At 42.1% G+C, this 15,392-nt stretch overlaps 1 protein-coding gene across 1 annotated transcript in view; it reads left to right on the top strand.

Moving 5' to 3' along the window:
* The first annotated feature begins 1,252 nt into the window (after positions 1–1,252).
* Positions 1,253–15,392, top strand: part of stxbp1a (syntaxin binding protein 1a) — a 28,267-nt gene continuing 14,127 nt past the window's right edge. The window contains exons 1-6 of the mRNA XM_070850153.1: positions 1,253–1,339; positions 11,703–11,752; positions 12,790–12,871; positions 12,979–13,055; positions 13,343–13,421; positions 14,205–14,308. Of these exons, the coding sequence (XP_070706254.1) occupies positions 1,303–1,339; positions 11,703–11,752; positions 12,790–12,871; positions 12,979–13,055; positions 13,343–13,421; positions 14,205–14,308 (429 nt within the window). The 5' untranslated portion in view covers positions 1,253–1,302. The remainder of the gene's footprint in view (positions 1,340–11,702; positions 11,753–12,789; positions 12,872–12,978; positions 13,056–13,342; positions 13,422–14,204; positions 14,309–15,392) is intronic.

A 15,392-nucleotide genomic window follows, 5' to 3' on the forward strand; every position in this document is an offset into this window, starting at 1 on the left:
TTCCCCCCTGAGAGGCGCACGGCTGTGGCGCTGCTGCGCGTCTTGTCTCCCGCTTTAGAGGGCGGGGTGACCACTCCCCCGGCGGTGAGGAGCAGAAGGGGGTGAACACTGGCTCACAGTGGCAGGACACACCCTCTGGGAGTCATCACTGGTCCAACGTGTTCAGTGGGCCCTGCCAAGGGTGTGGTCAGAAGCTGGGGCTCAATGGAGTGGCAGCATATTTAGTGTAATTTGTGTGCAGCCAGACTTTATTTGGCGTTAAACTTAAAGACTGTAATGAATATTCAAAACCAAACCCCATGAACTGTAAGAACACCCCTAAGCAATGTGGCCTAGTAGTTTTATATTATGGATTTAACTTATTTCGAGCTTCAAGAGTAGTTTTGAGTACCAGCAGAGGTTTCGCACTACACTGTAGTTTTCAGTGATGCCCAGTTTTTGGGTTTTCCTGCACAAAGATACATGCTGCCCCCTTGTGGACACTTTGTGTCTCTGCTGCTTGTCCACTGCAGAAAACCTCCCTTCAAATCCAGTTGGTTACTGAATTTGTATTGATAGTAAATAAGGCTCTCAGAGCAGACAGGTGTGGAATCATTAAAGCTTTAATGGAAAAACATTCACTATATTCTCACTGATTAATGGCGTTCAGAGTGAAAACCATTAGAAGATGCTCATCATGTTCTTACTAACCATGTTTCCAATCAGCCACTTAGTTTATTGTTTATGTGGATCCTCATTAGTTGTTGCCCTGGCAACATGCTGCTCTTCATTGGGCTCATATTAGGAAAATGCAGTAACAGATATATTTGCCACTAGTGCTGGCACAAATGAGTGTACTGTTTTCACTACATTAATCAAGCAAATATTAAGTGCATTTACACCACAGTCACATGAATCGATAATAAAAACAAACCTGCACTCCACCCATTAAAGCATAACCACCATTTCAACCAGGCACAGTGAAGTGATCTCCTCTAGTAATGCACACTAATACACACTAAACTACACGATGACAGTAAGCGAATGGCATGTGTCTGTGAAGAAGGCTGTAAAATATCTTTGGTGATGACTGATTATTACCAGAGAAGGATTAATGGAGAAGCACGAGGCCGCAGACAGAAGTTTGAGACAATAAGGCAGCCAAACGTGAGGGACCATGATGCGGAAGGATACGCAGTGACGTTTCCAACTGGAGGCTCCTCCGCAGCGATGTGAGGTGAACACAGAGAGGAGGGAGAGAGGGAGAGAGAGAGAGAGGGAGGAAGCACAGGGTGATCACTCAGTCCAGCACTCAGCAGCATCATGGCACCTATCGGATTAAAGGCGGTGGTCGGCGAAAGTAAGACTATTCTTTATGATTTTGCTCTACATTTGGTGACATGCGGCGCTGCGCTCTTGTGTTTCTGTGTGTGATTTTTGGTTTTTAATTTTGCTGGATGCGGATGTCAGCTAGTGCATCTGGGTGGTGATGATGATGATGATGATGATCAAGAAGAAGGTGGTGCTGTTGGTGTTCCATTGTATGCTTTAGCACAGCAATAGTGAGGGAGCTGTGGGTAACCTGCAGAGGCTGGTTCGTCTCTCCGAGGCCCCTGCGGCGCGGATGCGCATTTGTATTTCAAGCGGTGGAGACCTGAAAATGGCTCTAACATGCGGAGATTAGCCCGCTGAGAGAAAATGTGGACGTCCTTCTCCAGAAGGATGCAAAAAGCCTGGAGGCAGATGTAGCCCACATACGCCCTTTAAGCCTCAATCAGCGTTTATTTCAGGTGTAATCTGTGCTGCATTGGAGCTGCAACGTAAACGAATAAGATGCTGCAGACACTTTGTTCTCACGCCTTGGCCAGCTAATTATGGCCAATAATGTAATGTAATGCTATTAGGTGTAATGTGGCTGGAGATTAACACTCCATCCATGGGATTCCCTAATTTCAGCAGAGCCTCACCCCTCTGATGGAGCATGAATCGGTTGCGTAAACACCCTTTCTCCACCGGAGCGCCTCCGAGCTGAAGCAAGCTGCTGACAGCTCCGCTACACACCAATGGCGGATTGTATCCTAGGCGAGAAAGTTGTCTTAAGAGGCCGCTACGCAAGAAATTCCGCATTATTTGCATACAAGCTGTCATCCAGTAAGAACCAGTGAATGTCCTTCCATCACCACCATGCCCTTTACTGGCGGTGCGCCACCGATCAAACCCAGTCTGTGTAATCCCGCTCCATTAGGACGCTGTAGGCTCCACTGCCCAGGATCTGATTCCATTATTTAGATTCATTCATGTCGGCCGATGCTCCAGCATTGTCGGTGTGGTGCTGATGCAGGCCTGAACATGGAGTCGCAGTTCGATTCTCCTCAGCAGGGTCAACTAGGTGCAAGCGTCGGTGGTCGCGATAATGTCAGACAGGCCTGCATAGTAACGTCAAGAGACCACGTAACATGAAGCACTGCATCTAAACCATCCCGTCATTTCTTCAGCTGCTCGTTCTCCTCAGTTTTGGTAACGAGCCCTGCCCGTGCTGCAGGATCTGCTTCATTTGGTATCAGTGTTCAGAATCGTTGATTCGGTTTCACATTTCACTACATAAATCCATGCAGCTTCCCTGTAGTAATGCCTCACCCTCTGGCAGTAAGGTTGCTGATATGTTTACATTCCTTAAATCCTATAAGTCATTTATTTGTCATGTGTCCTGCTGCAAATTCTTTGGCCCGTCACCCCCACCACACAGATCCACCTCCTCAGGCCTGCAGAGTTACAGTATTTTTCTGATATGATATGATATGATATGATATGAAGGAGGGTGAAGAGCGCTGTGCTTGGTCTGGGAATCAGGCCTCCCACATGGAGCAAGAATGGAGCCTGAACCTCTAATGATTACCAACCCAAACCTGTAAATTCACTTTGGAGTACAATAATATACTATATAAAAAATAGAATGAAATATTGTTGTGATCGTTGTTATATAGAATGAGATTATTTCCGTTAATTTTCGTCACAATGTTTAGAATTCAGACTAATTCACATGCATTGATCGAATTTATGTTCGATGCAATGAGCTGCGTTTCTCTTTTATCTGAAAAACCTTTTATGTCTCAACAAAAACTTTACCAACCCATTCTGTTGTTTTAGTTTTCTAGGAATCACTGTTTTTAACAGTGTACTTGTGTTAATCACTAACATGATATGATCATGTTGTCACAAAAAGATTCCACTGATAATACTGAATCTTTGGCACGCCCTGCTGAGTAGAGCAGATTTGGATGAGGAGAGAGCTGCCTTTTTTACGCCCTGTATCACTGGTACTGGTAGCCGTCCTTATTCTAATGTTTTTCAAGCCACAAGAATGAAATATGATGTAAATGGTTTCACCTGTGCACCTACAACATTACGCAATACATCTTCACATGTCAAATATCCTGACGTATTCGGCATTCTTTAGTTGAGAGTCCTTGTGACATATTACATAACCCAGTTTGTAAAGCTAAATGCGAGCACATGCAGGCCCTCAGTGTCGAGTGAATCGTCTTTTCCAGAACAATGTAAACACTCCTGTGTGTTTCCCAGTAGGTAGAGGCAGGGACGCAGCAGGCAACACCTGCGCTCTGTTTGGCTGAGGGTGAAGCTGGGATGGGATTGGTGGAGGTGGTGGGGGCAAAAAGGGAGGGCGACACCATCATGGGTCCTCTCTGCAGCAGTGGATGTAGCAGCCAGGATGAAGGAGGGGGATGGGCAGCAAGCAGAGCTTCACCCTCCCATTTCATGACTGTATGTGAGCATCAGGCCCACAGAGCAACAGAAGGGAAATAAAGCTGAATGATGAAGATCTCAGCAGCCGCCCAGGTTTATGAAACTGAGGAAGTGCAGCAGTTCTTTTTGTAAATTACAACCCAGTGATTGAAAAGAGCCAGTTTTCTGTTTCTGACATTCAAGAGGTGAACACTACAGTGTAATGCATGTAGGGCTGTTAGTCAATGTTAGTCTGTCCATATTCATCAAAAGCTGAAGGCCTCATGTGTGTTTTTACGTTGACCCAGACAAAGAAACTTGTGCCTTCATTACTTGAATTATTCATTTAAAGGTGGGTTATGGATAAAATCTTGTATCATAGCATATGTTCTTTCCTTTTGTGGTATTAATATTGTGGTATACTGCTGTAAATGTTTGGGAAATTTGACTGCAAACTCTTCATAGATACAACAAGATGGGAATGTCTGTGTTTGATAAGCAACTGAAATAAAAACCTTAGAAACCAAAGTACTTCATCACATTTCTGCAATAATCCTGTAAGTCATTGTGGGATTCTCTGACTATAGACAGACTAATACTGTCTTACAGTATATGTAACATTAAATTACCCTGCTTTCATACATTCATTGTCTCTACCTGCTTATCATACTGTCATGGTGTCCATCCTGCACATGCCGGCCTGTCAAATCACACCGTCCACTTTGGAGACAAAACGCCATGTTTTAGAGGAACAGGAAGGAACGTGGAGACAAAAACAGTGTGAATCAAGCTAGCGAGGCCCCAAATTTAAAAGCCAGGTCACACCTGCAACAATAAGTGATTTGTGTTGTTGTTAGTATGTTCAAATTCATATTATTATAAACTGTTATTAAGGAACATATGCCATATACTAATCCGCATTCTGCAATATATTTGGAAATAAATATATAAAAATTGTGTACTGTTCTGTGTTGTAACAGCAAAAAATCATGCAATTGGATACCTTCAATATATAACTGCCCATAAAACCATAAAGTGCTACTTTTGCTTTTTACTTTATGTACTGAATGAACAAATAAGGTTTGACATGTTAAGTAATGAGTTTTAGGTGTTCGTATGGTTGATTTTTGTTCTTTGGAAAGAGCTGGGCAAGCTGTTTTCACCTTTCTCTAGTCTTTATGCTAAGCTAGGCATAAAGACACAATCTATTTTACATAGATTAGATATAAGAGTGACACTGACTTCTCTTTCAACTCTTAGAAAGGGTGAAAATAAACACATTTCCCAAAATGTTGCTCTAGTTCTGATCTGATTGTCGGTGAGTTCACTTTTCCTTGGAAGTATCTGGAAGCATGGGGCTGGGCATTTACTTGTCTATGTATAGATGAGCGAGAAGGAAGAAGAGAGGTGAAACAGAAGCACACATCGGTATATACACTTAGTTACACACACACACACACACACACACACACACACACACACACACACACACACACACACAGCTTTCCACTGACCTTGGAAGCATCACTAAACCAGAGCATCATACACTCGTCTGGGTTCAGCGTCTGACGCAGTGCCTGCAGCCCCTGGGCCTCCATAAAACACACACACATCATACACATGCACGCTAAACACACACACACAGAGTCCCAAATAAATCCATGTTGAAATGTCATGTCACTGTGGTTACGCAGCACGAAGGGGCTGCTGAATAGAGGTTTCTAACGCAGGGCTATAGTGGCTCACAATCGGAATGAATTCCTCTTCTCGTTCGGCGAGGAAGAGTGCTGTGTCAGTGCTGGCAGACGACCTCCTCCTCCCACTCAGCAGCACATGACTGCTCTCTCCGTGCTGCTCATGCATACATGCACACACATAAAGTGGAGACATATTTAACACAGCGTTACAGAAATATCTGTTTTTAGAAGGTGTGGAAGAACGCCAAGTAGCGTCGGCCAAGATGCTCTCCTCCTCTAGGGACAAAAGCAGGAAAGGCAGATGAAGGTTAGAAAAAGAGAAAGGATAGCATGACATGATGGTGATGTGTCAAGGTGTTGTCTGAACTGTAAGAGGATTAATGTGTTTTTAATGCCGTACATTAACCAGTGTGGCTCAGCTGAAGGAGACGGCAGAGGACTCTGAGCCTTCAGCATCATAATCACTGCCATTTCACCACCAAGTTGTTTCTAATGTAATGTCATTGAATTGACTTTTTTTTTTTTTTTACATTTGACAGATACCAAGACATATAATAAATATTCTACCAAATGTAATAGAATATGAAAATAAGAAATAAAAAAGGAATGCCTGGATTCAGAATAACAATTTTCACATATCAAACAGTTCAAGCTACTCCAATGTGCCTATTTGCGACCTTGTTCTGTTTCACATTACAAGTAAATATCTTTGAGGTTTTTTTTAAGCAGTTTCCCTCCGTTATTTTCTCTCAAGTAATATGTCCTCAGGGCCACTTTATGAGTTTGACTATAACCATGAAAACAAAGTGCATCAGAGTAGATCCGTGCTCACAGAAACAAATGTGTTGAAAATACAAGATCTTTCTTTTCAACTGAAAACAACAGTTTGGTGATATCATACCTACGAAAATAACTCAAACTGGGGGCGTCCAGTAGGTTTTGCAGAGTAGTCATCGATTAGTGAACTGGTTGTCTTTGACCACATTATGTAAGGAAAGAGAGTTTAAAATGTAATTTCAGGAGTGGAATTTTGCTTGTGAAATGAAAATTTCAAATGGACTGTGAGTGTACAATGCTTACAAACTGAAAATGATGTCGTGCTATAAATTTGGACTAGATTTATATTGACTATGACCTGCTAGTAGTAGTGGCTGACAACTTCATGGGTGTCACAAGTGCATTGCAAGCCTCTGGGCTGAAACGTCTAGTTTAGGCCTTTGCACAGTCTTATGTCCCTGCAGGTCTGGTGTCTAAAAAGCATTTTAATGTGTTGATTGTTTTTGTGTTACCACACTAATGTTGACTGATGCTTCCATGCCATTGGCTGGCACTGCTAATGTAATGGGTGACCCACACCTATGCTGCTCAGATTTCAGGCTATTGATGTCAATTAGTCACCAGAGATCAGGCCACTATCATTAATATACGGCATACTGAGCTACTGTCAGAGCGTCCCTGTGCTTCTGTACGTCATCTCCCTTCATCCATTAGTGCAGGTCATGGGAACGGGTCCTCACAGCAGTCCGTCTCCTGTTTTGGCTGGATGACCTGGACCTCTCCCCAACCTGCATGACCTCTGACTGGATGGTTGCTGGAGGCCAAAGGGGCTACAAACTCACAATCCTCCTCCGCTTTTCTTACAACCAACTTGCGCTGGTTGAGGCTGGTTAGAGTGTTATGTAACTGCAGGCCTGTCTGACAAGGCTGCAGACTGATGTTACGCTTCAACCAGCAAACGTTTGGTAAATGATAAAATTATTACTACAATTAATGTATTATTGAAGATATTGGCGAAGATTATATTTTAGCCCGTTAACTATTCAATGAATTGATTAATCAATTCAGCTCTATTAGAAACACACTGTGACACCCCCCCCTCCAACATGTCCCTTTAAACAGAAGAATGGAATCCATGTCGAAATGCTACTCTTATTTGCCTCCATTTTGTCTGATGACCTGATGATGCTTCATCATTCATACACTGCATAGTTTAATTGAAAGACTATGATGGAGACCTGGCTTTTTTAAGTGTCGTTTTGATAAGCGCACTTTAAAGAGTCTCTGACCTGAGGAGCAGAGAAGGCTTTCATCGTATTTCAGTACGAGCCCTGCTGAAATGTCTGCCTATCTCTTTAAGATCAGCCGTGTCAGATTCTCTCGGGAGTGATGCTGCTGTGAAGCTGAGATCCAGAGAAAAAAATGGGTCATGTACGCATAGGTGAAAGTCCCTGAAGGGGGGAGAGCCACGAGGCAAAGGGAGAAACTGTCATCTCTTCACTGCTGCATGATGTGCAGCATCATTGCTGTGTGTACATCGACCCAATCAGCAATAGCATGTAGCTCATCACACTTCTCAGTGTGGCTGAATATTGTTATTTGGGTGAAATACTCACAGTGAAAAAACTAATTTTTGTATTTTATTTAGCTGCACTGTACTATTTAATTTAACTAGAATATTTAATGAATTTGTTGTTTTTCTTTCAATTTTAATGGTTTGACAACAATGTTTTGTGCGTTGATCTGACTTTGTCCTCCTACTTGCTCTGCCATGAGGATGTGTATCCTGTTAAACTGGATGTAAGAGAGATTATGAGGTTTCAGAGGGTTGTGTGTGTGTTGTGTGTGTGTTGTGTGTGTGTGTGTGTGCCTCTGCCTGTTTGGTTGACACAGCTGCTGCACTGTGTTTTCTCAGGTCCCTTCCCTTCTGTCTGACTGGTGCGCTGCGGTCCTGTATTGTTGTGCCTCTATCAGGAGGTCAGAAAGGAAAAATCCACAGTGCTGTGTGCTCCTGACGTGGTTTTGATCTTCCTACTCCGTCATGAGTTGTGAGAGAGTGCGGTGTCCACACTACCATTTTATCATCATCAGTTTGTTATTTACATGAGTCTTTGAAGGTCAACACAGGAAATGAAAGAGGTGTGAGAGAATACTTGTGGAAATTTAGTTTCTATGAATTAGAGTCCATTCACATTGTCTTTACTCTACTTCATATCTAAATCTAAAAAGCACCAGACAACAAAAATGAATAAATTGTACATTACTTAGAGCAACACTGGCATTTCATTTAATTTATTCCTTCTCCTTTTAGCTCTGGGTTGGTCTCCACCATCTCCTGTGAAACACATCTCTCCAATTTATTGACCAGCTGGTCCCCAACTTTCTCTGTCTGATGTTTGGTGCTGGAAAGGTCATTTACATTTAGCTTGTTGGAATGTATTTGCTGAAAACAGCTGAAAGGTAGAAGATAGTGGAGTTTGTTGGCCAGAAAACCTGAACAATGAGCTAAAAGAGCTGTCGTATAGTAATTCTCAGTGGGTTTGTCACTATGAGTGACACCATCTGATCCTTTGATTCAGTTTTTAAATAAACGTATTGTATAGTGCAGCTTCCACAGCCTGGCAGGCCCCATCTTTCCATACATGTTGCTTGTTTTGTTGCTTCTCAGTCCCCTATTAGAGGAGGATTTGATTTAACACAACCACTTAACACAAGTATATAGTAATATAGTTCAGTGAGTGGAGCTGCTTTTATCAGAAAACCTTTATCAGACAAGTGCTGCAGCACAAAATAAGAGGAAACACATGAGCTGCTGCAGAGGAAAAGGGAAAACGAGTGCCGGATATCCTCACTGCTTCTTTGTTTGTAGAAGTGTCTCATCCTGCAGCCGCTGCTGGAGGAAAAACAAGTTGACTTTTTAGGAATAAAAGTGAACCAACTTTAACTTTACAACTCTTACTTTGAGATTTGTCAACAGATTCAAAGTTAAAGTACACAGTCCATGATTATGTGCATTAGTTTTTTGTTTTTTTTCCCGCTTTGGTTTGTACTGATTCTGCTGTTCTACTGACACAGCAGCTTACAGACCAGGACACAGAGGATTCTGGAAATAGACTGACGCTCAGTCAGGGAATCTCTCTGTCATTTAGTGAGAATGATATTCGTACTATTCCAAGATCATCTATCCCACAGGAGGTCAGATACAGTTCCTCTGACTCACAGGAGGTGCAGGCTGCAGTCTGTCAGTACTCACTCGGTCAAATTTCAGTCATATAGTATGTCGGCTGCTTTCAGAAGCTCGTAATGTACTTTTTTGACAACATAAATAGGAGCTATATTCACATATGCTACTGGAGGGATTGAGTACTGCACAGTGTCTGTCTAGCTATCCTTACTTCCATTTTAGAAATAAAGGGTTTTCAAAGTCTTCCTCTGTGGCCCTCCTCATCAGACAAAATTAGAGGCCTGCACTAAAAACACCCCATGTTGATACAGCAACATTCATATTAATGGATTTGTCACACCGGTTGTTATTCTTTGTCTTACTACTATGTGGCAGATCATCTTACTCTCAGTTTTGGAACTTAGATTGGAATTAATTAGTTAATTAGCTGTGGGCTACAATCTGAGCTCTATTTTTTTTTTTACCCTCTATTTGTCTCCATTTTGGCACGTACGTGTGTGTGTGTGTGTGTGTGTGTGTGTGTGTGTGTGTGTGTGTGTGTGTCCCTCCCTCTGTGAAGGAGAAGGACTTTTGGTACTAACTGTGCCAGTTTGGGGCACTAAGGGTTTTAAAGTAATTGCCTCCGTTAGCTGTGTGTCTTGACTGTAGACTGTGTTGATTAGCTGGCCAAAGCAAAGGGCAACACTACAGTAACCACCTTCTTGTTGTTTTCTGATATCCCCTATCCATGTATCAGCTTCGGCTGCTCTCTCTCACTCTCACTGCTGCTGTCTTCATCACCTTGAAGAATTTCCCATTGGTCATTTTGGAGGTAGAAGACACAGATGTTGACTGACATAAACACATCCCAGATCTGTATTTGATGTGTGTTCTGTGACCTTTTTTGTACGAGTCCTTTTTAATCTGTGGTAATCCATCAATATCTGTGTGGCATCAGGTTTTAGCGGGGGCCGAAGGGCTTAGTGGTTTATATTCACAGCGATCCAGCATGATGTTTAACAGTAATTCACCCTAAATGGATTTATCCTAATACGGCTGGCAGATGGTTGGCACAGTGATCAGGCCAATATCAGTATTGTGGCCTAAACACGACCATCGTGCTGTGACCTCACAGTGGATGGGATTATTTTCCCTCTGTGGATCTTAGAGATCACTGAGAAACAAAAGCGAATCCCTTCCCAACAGTTTGTGCTTTTTATTCATTCATCGAGCTGATTTATTCCACTGGTGCAGAGCAGCGGCCATTAACCTTGTTGTAGGCTATATTTCACTTTCGCATGATATTGTCCTCCAGTGTAGGAATTGCATTATGGGATTTTCAATTCTGTACCAGCAGGATAGGACAATGTTATGTGCTTCCACTATAGTTTCTATTTGTTGTTGAGCTGCATTGCAGTCAGGTGAGCTAATACAATCCACACCTACGAGAATAAGCACCTTGTTTTCAACTCACTTCTCAAAACTCTACTACTGCTATATAATACATGTTATAGCAGTACTTAGTACATAGTTGTAGTACAGGTAATGTATAAAGGATAGTTTTGTGGCAGAAACCAATGAGTTTTTACTCCTCATATTTACAGGAAAACATTAACACAAGATGGTTGTCGAAATTGGAACATTACTCTAACATGGAGACTTACTACTGCTCCTGAATACAGTCAGTTTTGTTATTTCCCTAGTGAGTGTCCTCCTACTCAGAGCATGGCTAGATTGATCAGTATATTCAGGTGGTGTATAAAGATCTGCCTCCTCATCGTTATGGTTCCTGGTTCTTAAGCCATTGTTCATAATAGAAATGACCGAAACAGTTGTCAAGATTTTTGCTTACCAGAAGGGACTGCAATTATAATTTGTCGTTGTAATTGTGCATGAAAAAAAATGTATCTCTCTGTTTCGCCACAAAAAGATCCCATTAAGTCAGCTGTCAGTGAGGTAGAGCAGACACTCAAATAATCCATTGATTTGGATTTGAGTGTCCACATAGTGGAAGTAACACAGAGCCATATGTGACCCTCTCTCTCTCGCACACTCAAACGCATGCACATACATACACACATGCACAATCATCCAGCAATAGGTGTTACATATATTCCCCTGAAATCTAAGTACATCCATATTTGCTTATTTACTCATGTGAATGTGAGGGAGGTGAGGCCTTAAGCGCTGAAATAACATGCATGTGTGTGTGTGTGTGTGTGTGTGCGTGTGCGTGTTGCTTCATTAGTATTCCCTGTTCACAAAATGCGTTAAAACATCTTTGCTCTTCAGACCATCATGCACATGTCAGATTCCTGATGTTCTTTATTTTTCTTTTTCAGAGATTATGAATGATGTAATCAAGAAGGTGAAGAAGAAGGGAGAATGGAAGGTAGGAGATTGAGTTACCACAGTGCTGGGGGCCCACTGCCCTGCATGTTTTGCCCCAACGCACCTGATTCAAATCATTGATATTGGCTCCCAGTGCCACGTTTGAGAAACACTCAAGAACACTCTGGATGTCATAGATGGGGGGTCACCAATGTGGAGTCAGACCAAAGACTACATCATCAAATTTAAATGACTAATATATCTTCACCCAGACAAACTGATCAGTGATCTATTTTAGAGCTTAATCAAAACCCTGCAGCTTCTTGTTTGTCTCTGGCTTAGATGAATCATCAAAGACTGTATTCCCTGAAACCTGCTGGTGTGTATAAACTGTTCATGAACAGAGGTTTCTGGAGGCCCAAGCTGAAATCTAAGTTCTTATCCAGCAGCTTTCTGACTGAACCAGATATTGTACATGAAACGCCTGTTGCCATTTTTGGTTCTTCCGAGATAGCTTGAGCAGGAAACTGAACTGATTTTGCACAACGCTTGGCTTGACTACATCCTGCGTGCTTTGTTTCATTGGAAAATTGCAGTGCTCATAACATTATACGATTGGACAGAAATTCAATATGGTGGTACTCTGTGCCAACAAGTACTGCTTCGAGCACTGCTCATTTCTGTAAGTAAGTATGAAGCAAAATAATCAGTCAAATATTTTCAAAGACCCTGGAATCAGTCTTGAATAACATTTCACAATTTTCATTAAGGAAAACAAAAAATTAGAGCTCAAGTCTTCGCATCACAGTGATGCACATTAGAAAAGCCACAGTGCCGTAACTACAGTAAGACCACAGTCACAAGGCAAAGCATAGGTGTAAAGTTTATACGGTTTTGGACATAAACTACTACTGATATCAGTTAAAGGCACGAGCAGGCTAAAGGTGTTAACAGTTCCAAAAACGATGAGCAGGTTAAACAAAACTCACAAAAACGGATGTATAGCTTTATTTGAGTGAGACAGTTTTAGTGTTAGCAACACGTAATGTGCGTAATAAACTGTGCTTGTATAGTTACCATCTTATTTCCTGTTGCCAGGCGCTGATTGTGGACCAGCTGAGCATGAGGATGTTATCGTCCTGCTGCAAGATGACAGACATCATGACAGAGGGCATCACCAGTAAGAGACAACAGTCACAACTACCATTTGTCTGTACTGTTACATTTCCTTGTGTTTGCTTGTATAAGTACGACTGTAACTGTACATGTGTATGTCTGTTTCTGTAGTCGTGGAGGACATCAACAAACGACGAGAGCCCCTCCCAAGCCTGGAGGCCATTTACCTGATTACACCCACAGAGAAGGTCTCTCTCTCTCTCTCTCTCTCTCTCTCTCTAACAGAGGCTGCTGTGTGTCTGTTGACTCAGCCAAGGAAAATCACACAGCACAGATGTACTTTGTTTCCATGGTCCCTCTCTCTCTCTTCCTCTTTCTCTTTCTCTCATATATTATACTATAATGATGAGTTCAATAGACAAATGAAGAAAACCGATAAAATTGGCGCTATTTTTTCCCCAAGTAAATATTTTACTGTACACACTGATATACTGTAGTCAGCACACTTAGGTGAACTCTGCCTCTCTGTCCTTAGTCTGTCCACACCCTCATCGGAGACTTCAAAGATCCTCATTCAGCCAAATACAAGGGAGCCCATGTTTTCTTCACTGACTGTGAGTGTACACTGTTTTAGTATAGTATTTTAGTATTTTAAGTAACATATTTGTGTTGCAGAATTCAATTCACTATTATCAATTTTCAGTCCTTAAATCCCTGCAAGTTCCTCCAAGCTCACTGTTAATGCTTTGTGAGTTCAGTTATTTTAGCATTATTTAGCATGTAATTAGGTGCTGTAACAAAATATATGTTGTTGGGTGTAGTCCTAATTAATCGTAATGAATGAACAGTACACCAAGATCCTCCCATTCTTCCTTCTTGTTTTTTTTTAATTTATATTTTCTCTCCTTTCTCATTTTGTGAAGGCTAAGAAACATATTTTGAAGCTGTTGTCGTTTTTAGTATTCTGATACGGCATTGCACAGCCACGGTTGATTCATTCAATTAGAAATATGGAGCTGCTATGAAGCTACAGTTGAATTTTATTGTATTTTGTTAGAAATGTCTTTGTAATGTAAGACGGTGCTCACGTAAGAATCTGCTGCCTCTTTCCTCATCCTGTCAACTGATGGATGAGTGTTAATGAGAATATCACAATCTAGTCTGCACTAGATGACTGTTTAAGGAAGGTTAACATTATCGCCTAGCAACCATCACAAGTCAGTGACATATTTCACCAACAATAATGTTTTAGTGTATTAGTCCTCAAATGTGACACAAACCAAATGTTTGTTTAAAGAATTTCTAAAGATATTATTAGAAACAATGAATCAGAATCCCTCTATGCATAAGCCTTGCCATTAATTAGAATTCTGTTTTTCTCAATTTCACCTTTCCAGCCTGTCCTGATCCTCTGTTCAACGAGCTGGTGAAGAGCCGCGCATCCAAAACCATCAAGACTCTGACGGAGATCAACATCGCCTTCTTGCCCTACGAGTCTCAGGTAAATATCCAGCTTTGTGTAATGGTGTTTTCCAATGAGAGACTGAGAGGCTGTGATGCTTTTCGTTGATGCATCCAGTTTCACAACGATTTCTAAAGTAGAGACAGGAGCGTGCATACAAATGGCTTCTTTAATCTGACAAAAAGAGTGTATGTACATTTCTGGTTTAGTGTTATGCATCTGGCCCCTGGATTTGCCTCTCTTGCTATTATTCCTTTCTTGCCTCTTAGCAGGCAATGAAAGAAAGCTGGTCAACTTTTACTATTTGTTAGTGACTGTGAGTGAAAACCAGAGAGCAAGAGAAAGATCCAGAGATAGAAAGCTCGAGTGAGAACAGCGAGAAATCGATTAAGACAGGTGGGAGGAGAGTGATGCTGCAAAGGACACCGACAGGAATAGTAACAGTGAGGTTATGGGTTGTTAGAGTCAGGGATGGATAAAAAGAGACGGAGAGAGAAACACAAAAACACTCTCAGGTAGTCGCTTGGCACAATGCTGCTGACTCACCAGTCACTCTGCTTACTGCCAGACTGTTCCAGAAAGACTCACATTTGTCACTTTGCCTTCCCCTCCGCCCATCTGCGTCTCCACCCTTGCTATATTTCCAAATTCCTGCCTCCACCATGTTTTTCCTCTCTCCTTCCCTCTGTTTTCTCGCCATTCCTCCACCCCTGCTTTTGCATCGTCACTTGCGCTCTCTCTACTCACTGCTCTTCATCAAGCTTTTTATCTTATCTTCTTATTTATATTTATTTTTTCCTTTCCTCCAAATATAGTTTCCCTTCTGTCCACCCACCCCCCTCTCTCTATCTCTCTGCCCGTCTCACTATCTGAAGATGCTGCTTGGCCCACAATGCTTTGCTCCCCTCCTGTCTACTATAATTAATTCAGAGTCAGTGGTTTTCTGCTCCAGGCTAAGTGCTGCCTCATAGACCCGCCCACAGGCTGATGCTCTCGCCCCATTGGTTGAGTGAGGATCCACACAGCAGTCGGTAGCCAATGGTAGCCAGGCTAACACAGGGACCCTTCTGCAGAGCAGCATGTGACCACGGACAGATGGGGTGGAAGGAGGAGTGAATGATGT

The sequence above is a fragment of the Pempheris klunzingeri genome, chromosome 19 (genome assembly GCF_042242105.1).
Source record: "Pempheris klunzingeri isolate RE-2024b chromosome 19, fPemKlu1.hap1, whole genome shotgun sequence".
NCBI classification, from domain to species: domain Eukaryota; kingdom Metazoa; phylum Chordata; class Actinopteri; order Acropomatiformes; family Pempheridae; genus Pempheris; species Pempheris klunzingeri.